The sequence below is a fragment of the Amblyraja radiata genome, chromosome 23 (genome assembly GCF_010909765.2).
Source record: "Amblyraja radiata isolate CabotCenter1 chromosome 23, sAmbRad1.1.pri, whole genome shotgun sequence".
Lineage (NCBI taxonomy): Eukaryota > Metazoa > Chordata > Chondrichthyes > Rajiformes > Rajidae > Amblyraja > Amblyraja radiata.
Window position 1 is genome coordinate 741,839 of NC_045978.1, and position 26,029 is coordinate 767,867.

The 26,029-nt window shown below is 45.7% G+C and overlaps 1 protein-coding gene across 3 annotated transcripts in view; it reads left to right on the forward strand.

Moving 5' to 3' along the window:
* The window catches only part of l3mbtl1 (L3MBTL histone methyl-lysine binding protein 1), a 47,070-nt gene extending 24,302 nt beyond the window's left edge, over window positions 1-22,768 (forward strand). For 2 of the 3 annotated variants that reach the window (XM_033041296.1, XM_033041297.1), the window contains exons 13-22: window positions 2,492-2,568; window positions 3,359-3,444; window positions 3,536-3,646; window positions 7,761-7,875; window positions 8,847-8,949; window positions 9,822-10,019; window positions 12,541-12,602; window positions 14,235-14,332; window positions 19,592-19,654; window positions 21,554-22,768. In XM_033041296.1, coding sequence (XP_032897187.1) covers window positions 2,492-2,568; window positions 3,359-3,444; window positions 3,536-3,646; window positions 7,761-7,875; window positions 8,847-8,949; window positions 9,822-10,019; window positions 12,541-12,602; window positions 14,235-14,332; window positions 19,592-19,654; window positions 21,554-21,703 — 1,063 coding nt within the window. In that variant the 3' untranslated portion in view covers window positions 21,704-22,768. The remainder of the gene's footprint in view (window positions 1-2,491; window positions 2,569-3,358; window positions 3,445-3,535; window positions 3,647-7,760; window positions 7,876-8,846; window positions 8,950-9,821; window positions 10,020-12,540; window positions 12,603-14,234; window positions 14,333-19,591; window positions 19,655-21,553) is intronic. The other variant, XM_033041298.1, reaches the window with a different exon arrangement.
* Window positions 22,769-26,029: the final 3,261 nt, after the last annotated feature.

Genomic DNA, 26,029 nt, shown 5'->3' on the forward strand with positions numbered 1-26,029 from the left:
CACTCCTGATTTATAGGTTCATAAGGGATAGGAGTGGAATTAGGCCATTCGGCCCATCAAGTCTACTCCGCCATTCAATCATGGCTGATCTATCTCTCCCCCCTAACCCCATTCTCCTGCCTGCTCCCCATACCTCCTGACACCCGCAATAATCATAAGATCTTAATGTATGGCGTGGGTAGACTAAAAAAGCTGGAGTAACTCAGCAGGACAGGCAGCATCTCTGGAGAGAAGGAATGGGTGACGTTTCGGGTCGAGACCCTTCTTCAGAGTTAATGAATGGCGTATTCCATCAACTTGTGACATTTTAAATCAATTATAATATTACAGCATCATATGGTTTCAGTTTTCTCATTGTAAATCAATGTGTTTTATGAGATTTGCACGGTGAATGAATTGTGTAAAGAGCAGGATTATGTGTGTCGGAGTCTGCCTCGCTGTATGTGATGGGGAACAGCTGAGACAAGCCATCAGTGCTGGGGCAGCGTTGAGAATGGTCTACTCCTGTTGTCTGGCCTCTCCATGAATCAAATAACCCACTGATTATCCCAGCTCTCCTCTCGAAACACGCAAGAAATATGAAGTTAGATGCGGGTTCACATCCTGTCACAGTTTAGTTCATAGGTTCTACGAGCAGAATTAGGCCATTCGGCCCATTGAGTCTATTCCGCCATTCAATCATGGCTGATCTATCGTTCCCTCTCAACCCCATTCTATGTCCCCAGATTATGGGCCCTGGGTATGTCAGCTCAAAATCAAAGCAACTCCCTATAACCCATCCTGTGATCTACCAGCAACTCAAACTGAGTTTTATCCATGGTTGTGAATTGTAATTCTAAAGACATTGCAGCAATTAGTTTAGTTTAGAGTTACAGCGCGGAAACAGGCCCTTCGGCCCACCGAGTCCGCGCCGACCAGCGATCCCCGCACATTAGCACTATACACAATAGACAATAGGTGCAGGAGTAGGCCATTCGGCCCTTCGAGCCAGCACTGCCATTCAGTGTGATCATGGATGATCATCCCCAATCAGTACCCCGTTCCTGCCTTCTCCCCATATCCCCTGACTCCGCTATCTTTAAGAGCCCTATCTAGCTCTCTCTTGAAAGTATCCAGAGAACCGGCCTCCACCGCCCTCTGAGGCAGAGAATTCCACAGACTCACAACTCTCTGTGTGAAGAAGTTTTTCCTCGTCTCCGTTCTAAATGGCTCACCCCTTATTCTTAAACTGTGCCCCCTGGTTCTGAACTATCCCACACACACTAGGGACAATTTAAACACATACACCAAGCCAATTAACCAACAAACCTGTACGTCTTTGGTGTGTGGGAGGAAACCTAAGATCTCGGAGAAAACCCACGGGGTCACGGGGAGAACGTACAAACTCTGTACAGACAGCACCCGTAGTCGGGATGGAACCCGGGTCTCCGGCGCTGTGAGGCAGCAACTCTACTGCTGCACCACCTTGCCGGACCCAGCATTGTAGTGTGGTTACAACACACAGTCATTGGGCGTGTTTTGGTGTTGGTTTAGTAATGTCACGTATGCCGAGATACAGTCAGAAGCTTTTGTTTGTGTTGTGTCCGATTAAATCAGATCACTCTATACATGAGAACAATCTAGCCACACACACGAGTACACATGCAGTGCAAAGAGTAAAGTACCAGCGTGCGGAATATAATGTTACAGCGTATGGAGGAAAAAGTGCAGGTCTGCAATGAGGTAGGTAGGAAGATCGGGATGCATTCTAGTTATTGCAGCAACATTCAGTAGTTGACACATAACGCCCACATTCCCTCTCCTCCAATCAGGCCTCAGAATAAATACAGGGTTGGGCAGCGGTAGAGTTGCTGCCTCACAGCGCCAGAGACCCGGGTTCGATCCTGACCACGGGCGCTGTCTGTACAGAGTTTGTAATCTCTCCCCGTGACCTGCGTGGGTTTTCTCCGAGATCTTCAGTTTCCTCCCACCATTCCAAAGACGTACAAGCTTGTAGGTTAAATGGCGTGGTATAAATGAGTCTGAAGAAGGGTTTCGACCCGAAACGTTGCCTATTTCCTTCGCTCCATAGATGCTCTTACCCGCTGAGTTTCTCCAGCATTTTTGTCTACCTGGTATAAATGTAAATTGTCCCTAGTGTGTGTAGGATAGTGTTAGTGTGCGGGGATCGCTGGTCAGTGCAGACTCGGTGGGCTGAAGGGGATGTCTAAACTAAACTAAACTAAACAACTCATCTTTCAACGCATCCTATTCAGAAGTTAGAATGTTCTAGAATGGACTGCACAGTGGCTCGGCTAATAATAAACCGCGACCCCACAGCGCCAGAGATCCAGATTCAGTTGAGACCTGAGGTGCTGTCTGTGTGGAGTTTGCACGTTCTCCCTTTGAGAATGTAGTTGCTATCTTTGTGCTTTTGTGCTCAGGGCTGTGTGCCACTCTGAGACAGGTGATGGTTGGGCCAGCCACCTGTAACAAGGTATTTCTGTGCCAGGTGTGACGCTAGCAGTCCCTACATCCATCCTGTGGGCTGGTGCCAGCAACATGGAAAACCCCTGACTCCTCCGCAAGGTAAGAGGAGAACAAGGCTCTCAATGAAGCAAACTCAATGCGGCATTTACTTCAAGAGGGCTTGTGTACCAAAACAGGGATGTAATGCTGAGGCTCTATAAGGCACTGGTCAGGCCGCATTTGGAATATTGTGAACAATTTTGGCCCCATATCTGAGGAAGGATGTGCTGGCTCTGGAGAGGGTCCAGAGGAGGTTTACAAGAATGATCCCAGGAATGAGTGGGTTAACCTATAATGAGCGTTTGACGGCACTGGGCCTGTACTCGCTGGTGTTTAGATGGATGAGGGGTGTACAGAATAGTGAAAGGCTTGGATAGAGTGGATGTGGAGAGGATGCTTCCACTAATGGGAGAGTCTAGGACTAGAGGTCACAGCCTCAGAATTAAAGGACAAGAGGAGGAATTTCTTTAGTCAGTTGGTGGTAAATCTGTGGAATTCTTTATCACAGGAGGCTGTGGAGGCCAAGTCAATGAATATATTTAAGGCAGAGATAGATAGATTCTTGATTAGTACGGGTGTCAGATGTTATGGGAAGAAGGCAGGAGAATGGGGTTAGGAGGGAGAGATGGATCAGCTCTTGGGGCTAAAGGAATCAACGATATGGGGAAAAACAGGAACGGGGTACTGATTGGGGATGATCATATTGAATGGCAGTGCTGGCTCGAAGGGCCGGATGGCCTACTCCTGCACCTATTTTCTATGTTTCTATCTGAGTAAAGTCAGGTATAGGGCTAGGGGTAAAGTGCAACATCGCCTCCTACAGGGACTAACGGAAGCTCTGACCCTCCAGGTTACCTCCAGCCCGAGCAGTTTGCCTGGGACAGATACCTGGAGGAGACTGGATCGACTGCTGCTCCTGCTCGTGCATTTAAAACAGTGAGCAACATGCTTTTCTAATTTACTTTGTGGATTCTTCTGGTGAAATGAAGTTTGCAGCGTTCGACAACTTTATTTCCTTCTGTTTCAGCGGCCACCACACACCTTCCAGATCAACATGAAGCTGGAAGCTGTTGATCGACGTAACCCTAGGCTGGTGCGTGTGGCCACCGTTGTAGATGTTGATGATCACCGGTTAAAGGTAATAAATGATGTTTCTCCACTGCAATAGTCTGCACCTTGAACTGTCACAAAGTATACTGAGTCACAGTGTCATGGAAAACAAGTCCTAGCATCCATCCATCCAGCCAACTGAGACAACAGCACACTGGGTAGCCACCAAGTGGTCACAGGAGTGGAAGGCAACCTGTCACTTCTGTGGCGATGAAGAGACCATGTTCCACGTCTACATGGAGTGTGAGAGGTTGCAGCCCCTGCTCCTCAAGTTTTGGCTCAACTTTAGTACAACGTTATTGATTTTTGGGCACAGGGAAGAGGGAGGAGGGGGTCTCCCTGTCGGTCTGCTCCTGGGCCTGGCCAAGATGGCCATTCGCGGGTCCAGGCAGCGGGCAGTCGATGGTTCCGGGGTTGCGTCCGTGCCCGCGTGTCCCCGGCAGACATTGACGCCAACAGAGGCAACAACCCGGCTGCTCAACGCCCGGCTTGAGATCTAACTATTCCTTTGGTTTATGTTTCATTCGCAAGACCCAGCACAGAAACAGGCTCTTCGGCCCAACTTGCCCATGCCGACCAACATGCCCCATCTACACTAGTCCCACCTGCCCGCGTTTGGCTCATATCTTTCTCAACGTGTCCTATCCATACACCTGTCTAAATGTTTCTTAAACATTGTGATAGTCCCTGCTTCAACTACCTCCTCCGGCAGCTCGTTCCATACACCCACCACCCTATGTGTTAAACAAAAGTTGCCCCTCAGGTTCCGATTAAATCTTTCGCCCCTCACCTTTAACCTCTGTCCTCTGATTCCCAATTTCCCTACTCTGGCCAAGCGACTGGCCCGATCTATTCCTCTCATTATCATAATAGAAACATAGAAACATAGAAAATAGGTGCAGGAGTAGGCCAGTTGGCCCTTCGAGCCTGCACCGCCATTCAATATGATCATGGCTGATCATCCAACTCAGTATCCTGTACCTGCCTTCTCTCCATACCCCCTGATCCCTTTAGCCACAAGGGCCACATCTAACTCCCTCTTAAATATACCAATGAACTGGCCTCAACTACCTTCTGCAGGAGAGAATTCCAGAGATTCACTACTCTCTGTGTGAAAAAAGTTTTCCTCATCTCTGTCCTAAAAGATTTCCCCCTTATCCTTAAACTGTGACCCCTTGTTCGGGACTTCCCCAACATCGGGAATAATCTTCCTGCATCTAGCCTGTCCAACCCCTTAAGAATTTTGTAAGTTTCTATAAGATCCCACCTCAATCTTCTAAATTCTAGCGAGTACAAACCGAGTCTATCCAGTCTTTCTTCATATGAAAGTCCTGACATCCCAGGAATCAGTCTGGTGAACCTTCTCTGTACTCCCTCTATGGCAATAATGTCTTTCCTCAGATTAGGAGACCAAAACTGTACGCAATACTCCAGGTGTGGTCTCACCAAGACCCTGTACAACTGCAGTAGAACCTCCCTGCTCCTATACTCAAATCCTTTTGCTATGAATGCTAACATACCATTCGCCTTCTTCACTGCCTGCTGCACCTGCATGCCTACTTTTAATGACTGGTGTACCATGACACCCAGGTCTCGTTGCATCTCCCCCTTTCCTAATCGGCCACCATTCAGATAATAATCTACTTTCCTGTTTTTGCCACCAAAGTGGATAACCTCACATTTATCCACATTATACTGCATCTGCCATGCATTTGCCCACTCACCCAGCCTATCCAAGCCACCTTGCAGCCTCCTAGCATCCTCCTCACAGCTAACACTGCCCCCCAGCTTTGTGTCATCCGCAAACTTGGAGATGTTGCTTTCAATTCCCTCGTCCAAATCATTAATATATATCGTAAATAGCTGGGGTCCCAGAACTGAGCCTTGCGGTACCCCACTAGTCACTGCATGCCATTGTGAAAAGGGCCCGTTTACTCCTACTCTTTGCTTCCTGTTTGCCAGCCAGTTCTCTATCCACATCAATACTGAACCCCCAATACCGTGTGCTTTAAGTTTGTATACTAATCTCTTATGTGGGACCTTGTCGAAAGCCTTCTGAAAGTCCAGATATAACATATCCACTGGTTCTCCCTTATCCACTCTACTAGTTACATCCTCGAATAATTCTATAAGATTCGTCAGACATGATTTACCCTTCATAAATCCATGCTGACTTTGTCCAATGATTTCACAACTTTCCAAATGTGCTGCTATCCCATCTTTAATAACTGATTCTAGCAGTTTCCCCACTACCGACGTTAAACTAACTGGTCTGTAATTCCCCGTTTTCTCTCTCCCTCCCTTTTTAAAAAGTGGTGTTACATTAGCTACCCTCCAATCCTCAGGAACTACTCCAGAACCTAAAGAGTTTTGAAAAATTATCACTAATGCATCCACTATTTCTGGGGCTACTTCCTTAAGTACTCTGGATGCAGCCTATCTGGCCCTGGGGATTTATCGGCCTTTAATCCATTCAATTTACCTAACACCACTTCCCGGCTAACCTGGATTTCACTCAGTTCCTCCATCTCATTTGACCCCCGGTCCCCTGCTATTTCCGGCAGATTATTTATGTCTTCCATAGTGAAGACAGAACCAAAGTAGTTATTCAATTGGTCTGCCATGTCCTTGTTCCCCTTGATCAATTCACCCGTTTCTGACTGCAAGGGACCTACATTTGTTTTAACTAATCTTTTTCTCTTCACATATTTATAAAAGCTTTTGCAGTCAGTTTTTATGTTCCCTGCCAGTTTTCTTTCATAATCTATTTTCCCTTTCCTAATTAAGCCCTTTGTCCTCCTCTGCTGGTCTCTGAATTTCTCCCAGTCCTCTGGTAGGCTGCTTTCTCTGGCTAATTTGTACGCTTCATCTTTTGTTTTGATACTATCCCTGATTTCCCTTGTTATCCACGGATGCACTACCTTCCCTGATTTATTTTTTTGCCAAACTGGGATGAACAATTGTTGTAGTTCACCCATGCAGTCTTTAAATGCCTTCCATTGCATATCCACCGTCAACCCATTAGAATCAATCGCCAGTCTATCTTGGCCAATTCATGTCTCATACCCTCAAAGTTACCTTTCTTTAAGTTCAGGACCCTTGTTTCTGAATTAACGATGTCACTCTCCATCCATTATTAATCATATTCTTCACCCCTCATCCTCCTGCGCTCCAGTGCCTCATGCAATAGTCCCAGCCTGCTCAACCTCTCCCTATAGCTCAGGCCCTTGGGTCCTGGCAACATCCTCGTAAATCTTTTCCAGCTTACCAACATCTTTCCTATCCTCTAAATGTGGCCTCACAAATGCCTTGTACAACTGACCTCCCAACTTCTATACTCGATACTCTGACTGATGAAAGCCAATGTGCTGGAAGACATCTTGGCCATGAGAAGTGGCCAATTTCAGGGAACTATGTACCTGCACTCCTAGATCTCTCTGCTCCACAACACTCCCCTGAGCCCGGCCATTCACTGTGAATGTCCTGGTTTTACATTCCGAGATGCAACACCTCACACATCTCTGTATTAAACTCAATACAGTGGCTATGGGATGTCATTGTCAATGGTTCTTTGACTGGCATGGAAGGGGCATGTGGGTCAGTGTGGACAAGTTGGGCCGAAGGACCTGTTTCTGTGTTATATTTCATCAATAACCCGTGTCTGCCTTCTCCCCATATCCCTTGACTCCACTAGCCCCTAGAGCTCTATCTAACTCTATCTTATGGATTTAAGAGAGAGTTAGATAGAACTCTAGGGGCTAGTGGAGTCAAGGGATATGGGGAGAAGGCAGGCACGGGTTATTGATAGGCGACGATCAGCCATGATCACGATGAATGGCGGTGCTGGCTCGAAGGGCCGAATGGCCTCCTGCACCTATTTTCTATGTTTCTATGTAAATCATTTCACAGAAAATAACAATTTTTTTGGACTATTGTCACTTCTACAGTGTTGGGGGTAAAGTGTGGTCTTTATTAGGTAATGGAGGCAGCAAATTATGTAAAACTATGTGCGGGCAAACAAGAAACTTGTTTTTGCCCATTGGTGTTTTTCTACGAGTGCTGTGTTTGCCTCTGGGGTTGAGGATGTAATTGTTCCCTTGTCAGCAGGTGTGACAATTAACCGCTCTCCACTCTCACCACAGATCAGCTTTGACGGATGCAACCATGCGTACAGCTACTGGGTGGACACTGATGATGCAGATCTACACCCAGCAGACTGGTGTCACAAGACGGGACACGTACTCCACCACCCAGCCAGTGAGTCTGGTGCCCCCCCTCCCCTCCCCTCCCCTCCCCTCCCCTTCCCCTCCCTCCTCTCTCCTCCACTCCCCTCCCCTCCCCTCCCCTCCCTCCCTCCTCCCCTCCCCTCCCCTCCCCTCCCCTCCCTCCCCTCCCCTCCCCTCCCCTCCCCTCCCCTCCCCTCCACCTCCCTCCTCTCTCCTCCACTCCCCCCCGTCCCCGCCCCTCTCCTCCACTCCCCTACCCTCCCCCTCTCCTCTCCACTCCCCTCCCCTCCCCTCCCCTCCCCCTCCCCTCCCCCTCCCCCTCCCTCCCCCTCCACCTCCCTCCTCTCTCCTCCACTCCCCCCCTTCCCCTCCCCTCTCCTCCACTCCCCCCTCTCCCCTCCCCTCCCCTCCCCTCCCCTCCCCTCCCCTCCCCTCCTCTCCCCTCCCCTCCCTCCCCTTCCCCTTCCCCTCCCCTCCACTTCACTCCCCCTCCCCTCCCCTCCACCTCCCTCCTCTCTCCTCCACTCCCCCCCCTGCCCCTCCCCTCGTCCTCCCTACGCCCCTATGCCCCTCCCCGCTCTCCTCTCCACTCCCCTCTCCTCTCCCCTCCACTGCCCTTCCCCTCCACTCCCCTTCCCCTCCCCCTCTCCATCCCCTCCCCCCCACCTCTCCTCCACTCCCCCTCCCCCCTCATCTACACTCCCCGCCCCCCCCTCCCCTCCTCCCTCCTCACATGGATAGGTGACGTTTCACAGAGTGCTGGAGTAACTCAGCGGGCCAGGCAGCATCTGTGGAGAACATGGATAGGTGACGTATTGGGTCGGGACCCTTCTCAGAACACACGGTCTCCATTAAAAATCAAAAGAGCACGGAGTGAGAATAAGTTTAATATTTGTCAGTGTTTTACCTCTAATCCAATCCAGACTGAGTGTGTTGGGGGGTGATATTGATCAGCAGTGGCGCTGGGGTAGCAAGGGTTTAACATGCGGGTTTCTGTTGCAGAATCTGCAGATTCCTTAGCCGATCCCGGGCTGAAGCGCTGCCCACCGCCGGTGTGGAAGAGTATCGGTCATGGCAAAGGGTCAAAGTACACCACTCATCACCGGTAGGTGCCGGTCACTCAGTAACATCTCTGTGGGTCAGGCTTGCTCTAACCTGCCCTCAACACCCAACACAACACTGTAGCTCAGTGAATTAGTGAGTGAATGAATGAATGAATGAATGAATGAATGAATGAATGAATGAATGAATGAATGAATGAATGAGTGAGTGAATGAATGAGTGAATGAATGAGAGAATGAATGAATTAATGAATTAATGAATGAATGAATGAATGAGTGAATGAATGAATGAGTGAATTAATGAATGAGTGTGAGTGAATGAATGAGTGAATGAATGAGTGAGAGAATGAATGAATTAATGAATGAATGAATGAGTGAATGAATGAGTGAATGAGTGAGTGAGTGAATACTTTATTGTCCATGTGACAAGTCACAGTGGAATTCTTTGCTTCCATACACAAGGTATGCAAATAGTGGCCACGTAAAGGGCAGCAACAAAGTTACACCATGTACAGTGACCCTGCTGGGACCCCCATTGTTGTCCCCCTCTCTCGTGGCGGCCCCTCCCCCACACCGGGTCCCCCTTCGTTCCTTCCCCTGGCAGCAGCGTCCTCACTTCCACGTGTCCGTCCTTGTCCATCGGTCGGCGCCACCATTGACCTCTCCACTATCGCCGCCGGTCCTCTACGGACGCCTCAACTACGGCGTAAAACTGGTAATTGGGTAAATATTTGACGGAACAAGTTTTGGAAGATATGGGGAAGGAACGGTAGAATGGAGCTGACTGGATTTATTTGCAGTAAGTTGGTACAAATTCGGTGGTGAAAGGCTTGTTCCTGAGCAGGTGTGTAACGCAATGATTCTGTTATGTACAAATGTACAATGACACCACTTGTCTTGCTCTCTCTCACCGCAGGAAGTGCCCCACACCGGGCTGCGACGGCTCAGGCCACGTCACTGGGAAATTCATTGGCCATCACCGGTTGTCAGGCTGCCCACTGGCCGAGAAGAATCAAGCCAAGATAAAGTTGGATCTGTCGAACGCTGAGGGGTCACCTCGAAAAATAGATTTCTTGTCATTTGGACGAAGAAAGAAATCAAGACATCGCGGGAGGTAATCGTGATAAATGCCAGTGTACACAGCGGGACAAACTGCAAGATGCAGTAAAGGGGGTTCATGCATGTTTGATGGTTCCACCCCCTCAGCCCCATTTAGACATGTGATAGGAGCAGAATGAGGCCATTTGGCCCATCAAGTCTACTCTGCCATTCAGTCGTGGCTGATCTATCTCTCCCTCCTAACCCCATTCTCCTGCCTTCTCCCCATAACCCCTGACACCCACACTAATCAAGAATCCATCTATCTCTGCCTTAACAATATCCACTGACTTGTGGCCTCCACAGCCTTCTGTGGCAAAGAATTCCACAGATTCACCACCCTCTGACTGAAGACATTTCTCCTCATCTCCATCCTAAAGAACATCCAAATGCACTTTACAATGAATTAATTGTTTTATGAACTGCAGGAAATGTTTTGATGACGTTATTAATTTGTTTTTGGAATCAGGCCGGCACAGAAACACAAGGAACTGGAGGACCTGGAGGTCAATCATTCCCTTGCAACTTATTTGCACTTCAAAAGATTCTGGCTGATCCAATCTTATCTCAACAAAACCTGTCCCACTTTCTTCCATTCTCTTGCACGCCGCCTGATTCAGCGACACATCTCTCTGGGTGAAAAAGTTTTTCCTCAACTCAGTCCTAAATAGCCGACCCCTTATTCTTAAACTGTGACCCCTGGTTCTGGACTCCCCTGACATAGGAAACAAATTTTCTGCATCTAGCCTGTCCAATCCTTTCAGAATTTTATGTGTTTCTATAAGATCCCCTCTCATCGTTCTAAATTCCAGTGAAAACAAGCCCAATCGACCCATTCTGTCATCAACATCTTCCACCACATTGGAAGTGTGTTAATATGACATTTGCGTCAGTCTGCTCAAGTCTGCTGTTCCACTTTGTTGGCCCTCTGTATATCGCCAACACACACATTATGTGCACTCATGCATTATGATACATTGCTGCACTTATTTATTTAAAAATAAAAATAAACTTATTCTGCATTGGCTTATAGACAAACTCAGCAAAAGAAAACTAAATAAATATTAAAACATGTCAGAATAATAAAGTAATTGAGAGAAACAGTAGCCAGTTTATTCACCAATATTTCATCAGCTTCTTGTGCAGACAGTGTTGGATACAAAATTAAGATTGAAAACCATCTAACTAAAAAATAGTGCACAAATTTGCTGTTTGGTGATCAACACAGCAACTTAAAGGTCTTCACTGGAGAGGACAGCTAACCTCGAGGGTCAGGGGGGAACAGAGGGCTCTCTGTCATCCTTAGCTGGGGCTCTTCATCATCGAGCCCCATATAGTTCGCTCTGCTTCAGCTGGTCAACAGGATGTTAACTATTTGTTCCTATCGCCACCCAGATTACATGCACTGCTTTTAATATATTTACACACAGGCATTGAATCAAATTGCTTTAGCCAAACACAAAGTGTTGGAGGAATTCAGCAGGGTCAGGCAGCATCTGTGGAGGGAATGATGGACAGGCGATGTTTTGGGTCAGTTCCTTTCAATTTGTCAAATTTGTAGGAAATAAAGAGGACCAGTGAGATAAGTACAGGCAGAGAAAAATAGTAGACCATTCGACCCTTTGAGCCAGCACCATCATTCAATATGATCATGGCTGATCATCCAAAATCAGTACCCCGTTCCTGCTTTTTCCCCCCATATCCCTTGATTCTGTTAGCCCCAAGAGCTAAATCTAACTCTCCCTTGAAAATATCCAGTGAATTGGCCTCCACTGCCTTCTGTGGCAGAGAATTCCACTGCACTCCCTCAATAGAAGAATGTGCTTTCTCAAATTAGGTTCACAAGGTCATACATGACAGGAGTAGAATTAGGCCATTCGGCCCATCATGTCTACTCTGCCATTCAATCATGGCTGGTCTTCTCTCCCTCTCAACCCCATTCTCCTGCCTTCTCCCCTTAACCTCTGACCCCGTACTAATCAAGAATCTATCTATCTCTGCCTTAAAAATATCACTGACTTGGCCTCCACAGCCATCTGTGGCAAAGATTTCCACAGATTCACCGCCCTCTGACTAAAGAAATTTCTCCTCATCTCCTTCCTGAAAGATCGTCCATTAATTCTGAAGAACGTCCTTCAGTTCCCCTGTGATGTCATCTTCACCATGCAGGACCTTGTCAAAAGCCTTGTCCAAAGTCCGCGTGGACAATACCAGTGTGGGAATGGGAGGGTTAGGGCGTTAAAGTGTTTAGCAACCGGGAGATCAGGTAGGCCGAGGCGGACTGAGCGGTGGTGTTCTTACTTCACACATTAGTACTTGGAGCAGCAATACAGGTTTGTAAACATATCTCTGCTCTACAGCACATGGGTAGAAGCCTGGTCACTTGGAAGTCCAATATTCAAATCAACATCAAAAGCTGATTCTGCTGGGATCTGATCGGGAGTTGTGGTACGGCCCACAGAGTCAGAAAGAAACTCTAGCTTGGGGAGATTTTAATCTGCCTTCCTTAAACCCTCTGCTGTTTGTCTTTTGAACAGAATTGGCCGGCCTCCCAAGTACCACAAACTCCAGCAAGACGAGTTGAAAGTCAGCTTTCAAAGTGAGTTGAAACACAAGGCCCACTGCAGGCGGTGTTATTTAATTTATTTATTATTCGACTGGGCTGCACGCTAGCGTGTGTCGGGTTTCACCACATCTATTCAGAAGGGTATACATTTCAGTCGACAAACGTCACAGCCCGTCAGTCTGTTTTCCGTCAGTTCATGCAGAGAATATTCACCTATTTAAAGTGTGGTCAAGGGGCGAGCTGGCAGCTATTGTAGGAATTCTCTGCCTCAGAGGGCGGTGGAGGCCGGTTCTCTGGATGCTTTCAAGAGAGAGCTACATAGGGCTCTTAAAGATGGAGGAGTCAGGGGATATGGGGAGAAGGCAGGAACGGGGCACTGATTGGGGATGATCAGCCATGAGCACATTGAATGGCGGTGCTGGCTCGAAGGGCCGAATGGCCTACTCCTGCACCTATTGTCTATTATATGAGCATGAACATACACTCACACAGTTTGTCATTTTCAGTTTCACCATACAGTTACCTGAGCACCAAGGTGGTATGTCCAGATGTTGGTACCTTTTGTGGAAGCCATGGATGAAAAGTAGATGTTGTCAAGTTTCCTTAATTGAAGTGTCCCGTGAATGAACGCACACAGACCTGACAAATCATTCCCACCTTATTCCTTGAGCTCTTTTATTTTGGTTTTGAATTCCCCTCTTCCCTTTCAGAGACAATTATACTTGTTAATTTAGTTTATACATTAATGCGATTATCAACAATTTATCATGTTACAAATGCAATATCGACACAAATAACTGGAGTAACTCAGCGGCTCAGGCAGCACGTCTGGTGAAAATGAATAGGTGACGTTTTGGGTAGGGGCCCTTCTTCAGACCCGAAACGTCACCTATTTCTTTACTCCAGAGTTGCTGTCTGACCCACTGAGTTATTCCATTTTTTTGTGTCTATCTTCGGTTTAAACCAGTTCCTTCCTACATGTCTCAAATACAGTTGGGTCTTCTTCTTATCTAAAAAAAAAGCCTTTCAACCTAAGTCCAGAAAATAAAATAAATGTTTATGATAATTAGAAGCGACCAAATGTTTAGGATGTTTAGCAGGGGCCGAATTACCCATGGCCATCTTGGTGTTCTCTATGTTATTAGACATGCCACAATGTGGGATGCTACAAGTCCTGCATCGATCATCAATGGGTCAAGGTGAAGGGGAAAAGATTCAATAGGAACGTGAGGGGCGGCTTTTTCACACGAAGGGTGGTCTTCTTCTTCATCTTGCGTACGGCGTGCACAGCCTAAAGTTGAAGCACAAATTGTTCTATTTGAACTTATTTGATTGTGCACGGCAGGTTGATTGCATTCATCGAAACAGGGCGGACCACGTGAAGGTTGCAATCTCCAACCCTATAAAGGGTGGTGGGTGTATGGAACAAGCTGCCAGAGGAGGTAGTTGAGGCAGGGACTATCCCAACGTTTAGGAAACAGTCAGACAGGTACATGGATAGGACAGGTTTGGAGGGATATGGGCCAAGCGCAGGCAGGTGGGACTAGTGTAGCTGGGACATGTTGGCGGCGTGGGCAAGTTGGGCCGAAGGGCCTGTTTCCACACTGTATCACTCTATGACTCTAATCAGTGTTTGTGCCTGTCCTGTTGCCTGCCCACATCCAGCTCGTTCACTGTCCGTGTGTTGGGAACAACACTGCAAGCTGCTTCCAGGGGTCGCTGGGATCAGTGCCAACAGGGTGGCCAAATGGACCATCGAGGAGGTAAGAAAAACGAAGGGAAAGCAGCGAGAATGTCACCATTTAAATAAAAACTCATGCGTTCTAGGAGCAGAAGTACACCAATCGGCCCATTGAGTCAGTTTGTTCAACCATGGCTGATCTATCTCTCCCTCTCAACCCCATTCTCCTGCCTTTTCCCCATTACCTTTCTTCTTCTTTCGTGTGGCGTGCTCAGCCTAAAGTTGTTGGACAACTTGTTCTATTTGATCTTCCGTTTGTGCACGTCAAGTTGATTGCATTAGTCAAAACAGGGCGGACCATGTGAAGGTTGCAATCTTCCACCCCCCCCCCATAACCTCTGATGCTCATTCTAATCAAAAACCTGTCAATCTCTGCTATAAAAATATCCACTGACTTGGCCTCCACCGCCGTTTGTGACAAAGAATTCCACAGATTCACCACCCTCTGATTAAAGAAATTCCTCCTCATCTCCATTCTAAAGGTATGTCCTTTTATTCTGAAATATGTTATGTCGCCAGGAATTGACCTGATCCATTGTTCTGAACTAAAGCTGCCTGATTGTACGTTTTAGAAGGAACTGCAGATGCTGGAAAAATCGAAGGAAGATAAAAATGCTGGAGAAACATAGAAACATAGAAAATAGGTGCAGGAGTAGGCCATTCGGCCCTTCGAGCTTGCACCGCCATTCGATATGATCATGGCTGATCATCCAACTCAGTATCCCATCCCTGCCTTCTCTCCATACCCCCTGATCCCTTTAGCCACAAGGGCCACATCTAACTCCCTCTTAAATATAGCCAATGAACTGACCTCAACTACCTTCCGTGGCAGAGAATTCCACAGATTCACCACTCTCTGTGTGAAAAATGTTTTTCTCATCTCGGTCCTAAAAGATTTCCCCCTTATCCTTAAACTGTGACCCCTAGTTCTGGACTTCCCCAACATCGGGAATAATCTTCCTGCATCTAGCCTGTCCAACCTCTTAAGAATTTTGTAAGTTTCTATAAGATCCCCCCTCAATCTTCTAAATTCTAGCGAGTACAAGCCGAGTCTATCCAGTCTTTCTTCATATGAAAGTCCAGCGGGTGAGGCAGCATCTATGGAGGCAGCATCTATAGATCTATGGAGGTAGCATCTATAGACGCTGCCTCACCCACTGAGTTTCTCCAGCATTTCTATCTGCCTGATTGTACAATTGGTCATTCCAGTTCCACATCTGGGCCTCTATAGGTTGTCTTTGTTTAAATTCATAATTCTCTGAACTGTGCCTGGAAGGGTCATGAGTCCAGAGGAAGGGTCTCGATCCGAAACGTTGTCTGTCGATTCCTTTCACAGATGCTGCCTGACCCGCTGAGTTCCTCCAGCACTTTGCTTATGCTCCATGTTCCAGCGTCTGCAGTTCCTTGTGCCTCCGACACTTCTCTCCTTAGCACTGCTTCATGTTTCTTGATTAGTGCGGGTGTCAGAGGTTATGGGGAGAAGGCAGGAGAATGGGGTTAGGAGGGAGAGATAGATCAGCCGTGATTGAATGGCGGAGTAGACTTGATGGGCCGAATGGCCTAATTCTACCTTTATTCCTCATGACCTGATGGTCCAGTTTTAATTAACCATATAACCATATAACCATATAACAATTACAGCACGGAAACAGGCCATCTCGGCCCTACAAGTCCGTGCCAAACAACTTTTTTCCCTTAGTCCCACCTGCCTGCACTCATACCATAACCCTCCATTCCCTTCTCATCCATATGCCTATCCAATTTATTTTTAAATGATACCAACGAACCTGCCGCCACCACTTCCACTGGAAGCTCATTCCACACCGCTACCACTCTCTGAGTAAAGAAGTTCCCCCTCATGTTACCCCTAAACTTCTGTCCCTTAATTCTGAAGTCATGTCCTCTTGTTTGAATCTTCCCTATTCTCAAAGGGAAAAGCTTGATCACGTCAACTCTGTCTATCCCTCTCATCATTTTAAGACCTCTATCAAGTCCCCCCTTAACCTTCTGCGCTCCAGAGAATAAAGACCTAACTTATTCAACCTATCTCTGTAACTTAGTTGTTGAAACCCAGGCAACATTCTAGTAAATCTCCTCTGTACTCTCTCTATTTTGTTGACATCCTTCCTATAATTGGGCGACCAAAATTGTACACCATACTCCAGATTTGGTCTCACCAATGCCTTGTACAATTTTAACATTACATCCCAGCTTCTATACTCAATGCTCTGATTTATAAAGGCTAGCATACCAAAAGCTTTCTTTACCACCCTATCTATATGAGATTCCACCTTCAAGGAACTATGCACGGTTATTCCCAGATCCCTCTGTTCAACTGTATTCTTCAATTCCCTACCATTTATCATGTACGTCCTATTTTGATTTGTCCTGCCAAGGTGTAACACCTCACATTTATCAGCATTAAACTCCATCTGCCATCTTTCAGCCCATTTTTCCAAATGGCCTAAATCACTCTGTAGACTTTGGAAATCCTCTTCATTATCCACAACACCCCCTATCTTGGTATCATCTGCAAACTTACTAATCCAATTTACCACCCCTTCATCCAGATCATTGATGTACATGACAAACAACAAAGGACCCAACACAGATCCCTGAGGCACCCCACTAGTCACCTGCCTCCAACCCGACAAACAGCCATCCACCATTACCCTCTGGCTTCTCCCATTCAGCCACTGCTGAATCCATCTTGCTATTCCTGCATTTATACCCAACAGTTTAACCTTCTTAACCAACCTTCCATGAGGAACCTTGTCAAAGGCCTTACTAAAGTCCATATAGACAACATCCACTGCTTTACCCTCGTCAATTTCCCTAGTAACCTCTTCAAAAAATTCAAGAAGATTAGTCAAACATGACCTTCCAGGCACAAATCCATGTTGACAATCCTGGGATGTCAGGACTGTCTTACGAAGAAAGACTGGATAGACTTGGTTTATACTCTCTAGAATTTAGGAGATTGAGAGGGGATCTTATAGAAACTTACAAAATTCTTAAGGGGTTGGACAGGCTAGATGCAGGAAGATTGCTCCCGATGTTGGGGAAGTCCAGGACAAGGGGTCACAGCTTAAGGATAAGGGGGAAATCCTTTAAAACCGAGATGAGAAGAACTTTTTTCACACAGAGAGTGGTGAATCTCTGGAACTCCCTGCCACAGAGGGTAGTCGAGGCCAGTTCATTGGCTATATTTAAGAGAGAGTTAGATGTGGCCCTTGTGGCTAAGGGGATCAGAGGGTATGGAGAGAAGGCAGGTACGGGATACTGAGTTGGATGATCAGCCATGATCATATTGAATGGCGGTGCAGGCTCGAAGGGCCGAATGGCCTACTCCTGCACCTAATTTCTATGTTTCTATGTTTCTATGACTGTTCCTAATCAGACCCTGTTTATCCAGATGCTTATATATATTATCTCTAAGTATCTTTTCCATTAATTTGCCCACCACTGAAGTCAAACTAACAGGTCTATAATTGCTAGGTTTACTCTTAGAACCCTTTTTAAACAATGGAACAACATGCGCAGTACGCCAATCCTCGGGGACTATTCCCGTTTCTAATGACATTTGAAATATTTCTGTCATAGCCCCGGCTATTTCTACACTAACTTCCCTCAATGTCCTAGGGAATATCCTGTCAGGACCTGGAGACTTATCCACTTTTATATTTTTCAAAAGTGTCAGTACTTCTTTTACTTTGAAACTCATAGTATCCATAACTACTCTACTCGTTTCCCTTACCTCACATAATTCAATATCCTTCTCCTTGGTGAATACCGAAGAAAAGAAATTGTTCAATATCTCCCCCATCTCTTTTGGCTCTGCAGATAGCTGCCCACTCTGTTTCTCCAATGGACCAATTTTATCCCTCGTTATCCTTTTGCTATTAATATAGCTGTAGAAACCCTTTGGATTTACTTTCACCTTACTTGCCAAAGCAACCTCATATCTTCTTTTAGCTTTTCTAATTTATTTCTTAAGATTCTTTTTACATTCCTTATACTCCACAAGCACCTCATTTACTTCATGCTGCCTATAATTATTGTAGATCTCCTACTTTTTCCGAACAAGATGTCCAATTTCCCTTGAAAATCAGGGCTCTTTCCAATTTTTACTGTTTCCTTTCAACCGAACAGGAACATAAAGATTCTGTACTCTTAAAATTTCCCCTTTAAATGTCCACCATTTCTCTTCTACATCTTTCCCATAAAACAAAATGTCCCAGTCCACTCCTTTTAAATCATCTCGCATCTCATCAAAGTTAGCCTTTCTCCAATCAAAAATCTCAACCCTAGGTCCAGTTCTGACCTTCTCCATAATTATATTGAAACTAATGGTATTGTGATCATTGGACCCGAAGTGCTCCCCAACGCATACCTCCGCCACCTGTCCCGTCTCATTTCCTAACAGGAGGTCCAGCACTGCTCCTCCTCTAGTAGGTACCTCTATGTATTGCTGCAAAAAACTATCCTGCACACATTTTACAAACTCCAACCCATCCAGCCCATTTACAGAATGTGTTTCCCAGTCTATGTGTGGAAAGTTGAAATCTCCCACAATCACTACTTTGTGCATACTACTAATATCTGCTATCTCCTTACATATTTGCTCTTCCAATTCTCGTTCCCCATTTGGCGGTCTATAATACACCCCTATAAGTGTTGCTACACCTTTCCCACTTCTCAGTTCCACCCAAATAGCCTCCCTAGATGAGCCCTCCAATCTATCCTGCCAAAGAACTGCTGTAATATCTTCCCTGACTAGCAATGCAACACCTCCACCTCTTGCCCCTCCAATTCTATCACACCTGAAGCAACGAAATCCTGGAATATTTAGTTTCCAATCACAGCCCTCCTGCAACCATGTTTCACTGATCGCCACAACATCATACTTCCAGGTGTCTATCCAGACTCTAAGCTCATCCACCTTTCTTACAATGCTCCTAGCATTAAAATATGCACATTTAAGAAACCCCCGTCTCTTCTTCTCTGTTTATTTCCTTTTTTTTCTTTTTCCTCTTGTGTCCGAGTGCTTCCCTTTTCTGCTTCCTGCCTCCCATTCTGTCTACTAGATTTCTCTATTTGAGTCCCTCGCCCCAACCATTCTAGTTTAAAGTCTCCCCAGTGACTAATTAACTTTGTTCAGAGTGATTTAAAATATTTAACTGCAACTAACTATAAAATAAGAATCCAAGCACTTGCCTCCATCCGTCTGTTTATTCACGGATAGATATTTAAAGGCAGAACTTGTGTTTGTGTGTTGCAGGTGGGAAACTTTGTTCAGAAACTTACTGGTTGTGAACAGCAGGCAAAACACTTCAAAGAGGAGGTAAGGCCAGCGTTAGTTCAATCCTGACCTCAGCTGCTTTCTGTGTGGAGTTTGCACGTTCTTCCTGTGACTGAGGGAGGGATCCTATTTCCCAAAGACATGTAGATTGGTGAGTTGATTGGCCACCCTGTATAGCCTTTGTATGAAGGTGTGCGGTAGAGTCTGGGGTAGTTGACGAGATTGTGTGGAGGGTGAATGTGGGGTCAGCCTTACTGTGAATAGCTACACGATGGGGTCAGCATGGATCCAATGGGCCGAAGAGCCTTTTCCCGCTATCTTTAAGAGCTCTATCTAGCTCTCTCTTGGAAATATCCAGAGAATTGGCCTCCTAAGGCAGAGAGTTCCACAGATTCACAACTCTCTGTGAGAAAAAGTATTTCCTCATCTCCGTTCTAAACGGCTTACCCCTTATTCTTAAACTGTGGCCACTGGTTCTGGACTCCCCCAACATCGGGAACATGTTTCCTGCCTCTAGCGTGTCCATTCCCTCCACAGATGCTGCCTGACCTGCAGAGTTCCTCCAGCACTTTGTGTTTTGTCTTTTTAATTTTCATGTCAAAGTCAGCATGGATTTATGAAAGGTAAATAATGTCTGACGAATCTTATAGAATTTTTCGAGGATGTAACTAGTAAAGTGGATAAGGGAGAACCAGTGGATGTGTTATATCTGGACTTTCAGAAGGCTTTCGACAAGGTCCCACATAAGAGATTAGTATATAAACTTAAAGCACACGGTATTGGGGGTTCAGTATTGATGTGGATAGAGAACTGGCTGGCAGACAGGAAGCAAAGAGTAGGAGTAAACGGGTCCTTTTCACAATGGCAGGCAGTGACTAGTGGGGTACCGCAAGGCTCAGTGCTGGGGCCCCAGCTATTTACAATATATATTAATGATTTGGACGAGGGAATTGAATGCAACATCTCCAAGGTTGCGGATGACACGAAGCTGGGGGGCAGTGTTAGCTGTGAGGAGGATGCTAGGAGGCTGCAAGGTGACTTGGATAGGCTGGGTGAGTGGGCAAATGCATGGCAGATGCAGTATAATGTGGATAAATGTGAGGTTATCCACTTTGGTGGCAAAAACAGGAAAGTAGACTATTATCTGAATGGTGGCCGATTAGAAAAAGGGGAGATGGAACGAGACCTGGGTGTCATGGTACACCAGTCATTGAAAGTAGGCATGCAGGCGCAGCAGGCAGTGAAGAAAGCGAATGGTATGTTAGCATTCATAGCAAAAGGATTTGAGTATAGGAGCAGGGAGGTTCTACTGCAGTTGTACATGGTCTTGGTGAGACCACACCTGGAGTATTGCATACAGTTTTTGGTCTCCTAATTTGAGGAAAGACATTATTGCCATAGAGGGAGTACATAGAAGGTTCACCAGACTGATTCCTGGGATGTCAGGACTTTCATATGAAGAAAGACTGGATATACTCGGCTTGTACTCGCTGGAATTTAGAAGATTGAGTGGGGATCTTATAGAAACTTACAAAATTCTTAAGGGGTTGGACAGGCTAGATGCAGGAAGATTCTTCCCGATGTTGGGGAAGTCCAGAACAAGGGGTCACAGTTTAAGGATAAGGGGGAAATCTTTTAGGACCGAGATGAGAAAAACATTTTTCACACAGAGAGTGGTGAATCTCTGGAATTCTCTGCCACAGAATGTAGTTGAGGCCAGTTCATTGGCTATATTTATGAGGGAGTTAGATGTGGCCCTTGTGGCTAAAGGGATCAAGGGGTATGGAGAGAAGGCAGGTACAGGATACTGAGTTGGATGATCAGCCATGATCATATTGAATGGCGGTGCAGGCTCGAAGGGCCGAATGGCCTACTCCTGCACCTATTTTCTATGTTTCTATGCCCTGGCCTGTGTAAAAATGCTGCACTTTCTCTTTACAGTCGATCGATGGCGAAGCTTTTCTTCTGTTAACGCAAGTAGATATAGTGAAGATTATGTGTATTAAACTTGGCCCAGCTTTGAAGATTTATAACTCTATCCTTATGTTCAAAAACGCAGACGACAGCGGTGTGAACTCAAGTTCTACATAATCCTATAAGTAAAACTGCCAGGGAAACGCAGAAAACTCTGTGTTATTATCATTGTTGTTTTTGCATGGCAAGAAAGTTGGATGGCACGCGTTGTATTAGTAAACTTCACGATGAACGGGAAGTTACAGATTCTGTTACCGATTAGATTATATTCCCATTCCTGGAATCCACTGCGAGTATTTGTGAGTTTTACTGTGATATTTTAAATGTAATTCAATGACACGATTATTAATCACTTTTATAAAAGTTATCAAAGTATTACTGTACAGTAAATAACATTCAAATAGTATATGGTGCAGTACTATTTTGAATTATTTAATAAATTATTGAGAAATGTAGTCACAGGTGAAAACTCGGAAGAGAATGTGATGTATTTTGTACATGTTTAAAAGTTATACAATCTGACATAAAACTCAGATTGCAAGTTTTCTAACTGTTTGTGAGTTTACGCTTGGATTGAGTGAAACTACTTTGCCACACTGACGTGAGTGGAGTTTCACTCTCAAACCTCCACCGCTCACCTGCCCATGTTGTGTGTATTTCAGTATTATTGGGCAGTTACTTGCTGTCCTAACATCCACACTGAGTTTCAGAAAGCGGTGATGGCAGGGCAGTGTCGTGTGATGCTGGCACTTACTCTCTGCCACACTGGGGAAAACATTCCAGGGAAGCTTCAGTCGAGGGCAAAGAAACTTCCAGATTGTTCTGAGAATTTAAATATGATTGTCAAAAATCAGTCGACATGATGTTCCCTCTCCTGCTGTGTTTGCATGTGTTTACCTAATTAAAGTAGGGGTGACAGAAATGTCCTATCATGGTGCCAAGAAGTTTCCGCTCATACTGCCGCCAGCTATTTGTGAACCGCGTTGTATTTTCTATGTATGAGCTGATGTGAATCACACACAAGTCGTGCCCCTGTGTTTCTACCGGAGTTCTGTGCACACATCATGTCTGGTTTGAGCTTTGCAGTGATATCATGGATCTGTATTGACTGTTGCTTCATCTCTTCTGTAAAGGTCCCTAAATAGGATAAAGAATTATGAATAAATTACTTTGTTTAAATAATGTTGTTCTATGTTTACTTTCTGAAGCCTCCCTTCTCATTTTGGAATATTTGTCATAACATTGGGTGGCACGGTGGTGCAGCGGTAAAGCCGGATTTGATCCTGACCTCAGGTGCTGTCTGTGTGGAGTTTGCACGTTCTCCCTCTGAGCGCGTGGGTTTCCTCCGGGTGCTCCGGTTTCCTCCCACATCCCAAAGTCGTGCGGGTTTGTAGGTTAATTGCCCCTGGCGTTTAGACAGAGGAAGCAAAAGTGACTTAACATAGAACTACTGTGAACGGATAATCAATGGTTGATGATATTGGACTCAATATCTTTCAATCAAACTGCTTTTATAACATAAATGAAGAAACATTATCCCACGTAGGAAATCATGGGTCACAAAATCTGATCAGTGGCGCAATAAAATCACGTAAGAATAGTTTTCATTGTAAATGAGCCCATTGTAGATATGTTCAGAATTGTGCAATATCTGAGGTAAAGGTACTAAACACTCAGTGAGAATTCGCAGGGATCCTTTACAATGTGAACTGGAGCTTACATAAATGAATGTGGATCAATAGAAATACTTTTATTGAAGTGACTTTCACATAGGCATATGGAGATGCAGGGAATGGATGGATTTGGAGCGAACAATGACCTATTCTATATTTTTACCTTGAACTCCATTCCCCTTTTCACACCTTACACATCCTTATCTATGTATCTCCCTCTCCCCTGACATCAGTCTGAAAAAGGGTCTCGACCCGAAACGTCACCCATTCCTTCTCTCCAGAGATGCTGCCTGTCCCGCTGAGTTACTCCAGCATTTTGTGTCTATCTTTAGAGGGATATGGGTTATGTGCAGGTAGATAGGAGATGGCATCATGTTCGGCACAGTCATTGTGGGCCGAAGGGCCTGTTCTTGTGCTGTATTAGAACGTTCTAATATATATATATATATATATGCACATAATTAACTTTTTAAAATTCCTTTGCAGTTATCCCGGTAAATTTTCTCATGCCGCTGTTGATCATCGATGTCCATTGTGGCCCAGGTGAGAATCGATGTCACACAAAGGATGGACACACAGAGGGTGGTGGGTGAATGGAACGAGCTGCCAGAGGAGGTAGTTGAGGCTGGCACTATCCCAAAGTTTAAGAAAGTTAGACAGGTACATGGATAGAACAGGTTTGGAGGGGTATGGACCAAGCGCAGGCAGGTGAGACTAGTGTAGCTGGGACATGTTGACCGGTGTGGGCAAGTTGGGCCAAAGGGCCTATTTCCACACTTTCACTCGATGACTCTATATCCATTGTGGTCCAGGTGAGATGAGGCAGTCTACCCCATGGTACCCACTCCTCTAGTTGCCCATAACAACCTGTGGCATTTAATATCATATGACCATGTTCAATATGTGTTTTCAGGCAGCATCTGTGGAGAACATGGATAGGTGACGTTTCACAGAGTGCTGGAGTAACTCAGCGGGTCAGGCAGCATCTGTGGAGAACATGGATAGGTGACGTTTCACAGTGTGCTGGAGTAACTCAGCGGGTCAGGCAGCATCTGTGGAGAACATGGATAGGTGACGTTTCACAGAGTGCTGGAGTAACTCAGCGGGTCAGGCAGCTTCTGTGGAGAACATGGATAGGTGACGTTTCACAGAGTGCTGGAGTAACTCAGCGGGTCAGGCAGCATCTGTGGAGAACATGGATAGGTGACGTTTCACAGAGTGCTGGAGTAACTCAGCGGGTCAGGCAGCATCTGTGGAGAACATGGATAGGTGACGTTTCACAGAGTGCTGGAGTAACTCAGCGGGTCAGGCAGCATCTGTGGAGAACATGGATAGGTGACGTTTCACAGTGTGCTGGAGTAACTCAGCGGGTCAGGCAGCATCTGTGGAGAACATGGATAGGTGACGTTTCACAGAGTGCTGGAGTAACTCAGCGGGTCAGGCAGCATCTGTGGAGAACATGGATAGGTGACATTTCGGGTTGAGACCCTTCTTCAGACAACAGGTAGGGCAAAGAGGAAAATACCATAGTGCAGAATATAGTTTCTCAGCATTGTGGTGTTACAGTTACAGAGAAAGTATCCAATGTCCACAATGAGGTAGATTGGAATATCAGGACCCCGAGCTTATGTGAGGACCACTCAGAGACCTGATAATAGAGGTACAAAGCTTTCCTCATTTACCTCACTCATCTTCCCACGAACGTCACATCCTCCAATCCACTTAAAATCCAAATGCTGTCAACCTCTGAAATAAAATTGCAATTCTGAAACTGGTGTGCCTAGCCCTTGTAAATAAACAGGGAATATTTACACTGAACATAAAGGCATGCAATTGTAAATACTCCATCGCTTGTTTCAAGACACAAAATAGCTTCAAAGCGGAATTGACACCTCAGTAAATAGCACACAGCAAGAAAATACATCTCTGAATCAGCACTTGCAACTTATCTCTGCGAGTTTTATCTTAGCTTGTTAAAGATAAATACTTCCTGCGGAGAAATTAAACTGAATGTTCAGATATAGAAATGTACAAAAGAGTTCTCTGTTCTGGATTTATATGATCTATTATCATCATAACAAAGGAGGGATCCCGACCCGAAACGTCTCCAGAGACGTGATGTTTTTTTTTATGTAAACCAGCATCTGCAGTTCCTTGTATCTCCAATCTACTGGGCTTTAGTGCTGGGTAAAACATAAAGACAGAAGGGCCTTGACCCGAAACGTCACCCATTCCTTCTCTCCAGAGATGCTGCCTGTCCTGCTGAGTTACTCCAGCATGTTATGTCTACGGTGTAAACCAGCATCTGCAGTTCCTTCCAACACAAGACATTTCATCGTTATGGTTCATGATAGCATTAAATTCCTGGCCATTCCCTGCAATTCTCTGTTCACATGTACACTTTAGTTGACTTCACTGGAACATATATGTAATGTGGCCATAGGGCCAGTCTGTTATGTGTATAGACAATAGGTGCAGGAGTAGGCCATTCGGCCCTTCCAGCCAGCACCGCCATTCACTGTGATCATGGCTGATCATCCACAATCACTACCCCGTTCCTGCCTTCTTCCCATATCCCTTGACTCCGCTCTCTTTAAGAGCCCTATCTATCTCTTTCTTGAAAGTATCCAGAGAATCAGCCTCCACTGCCTCCTGAGGCAGAGAATTCCACAGATTCACAACTCTCTGGGTGAAAAGGTTTTTCCTCATCTCTGTTCTAAATGGTCTACCCCTTATTCTTAAACTGCGGTTCCTGGTTCTGGACTGGTTT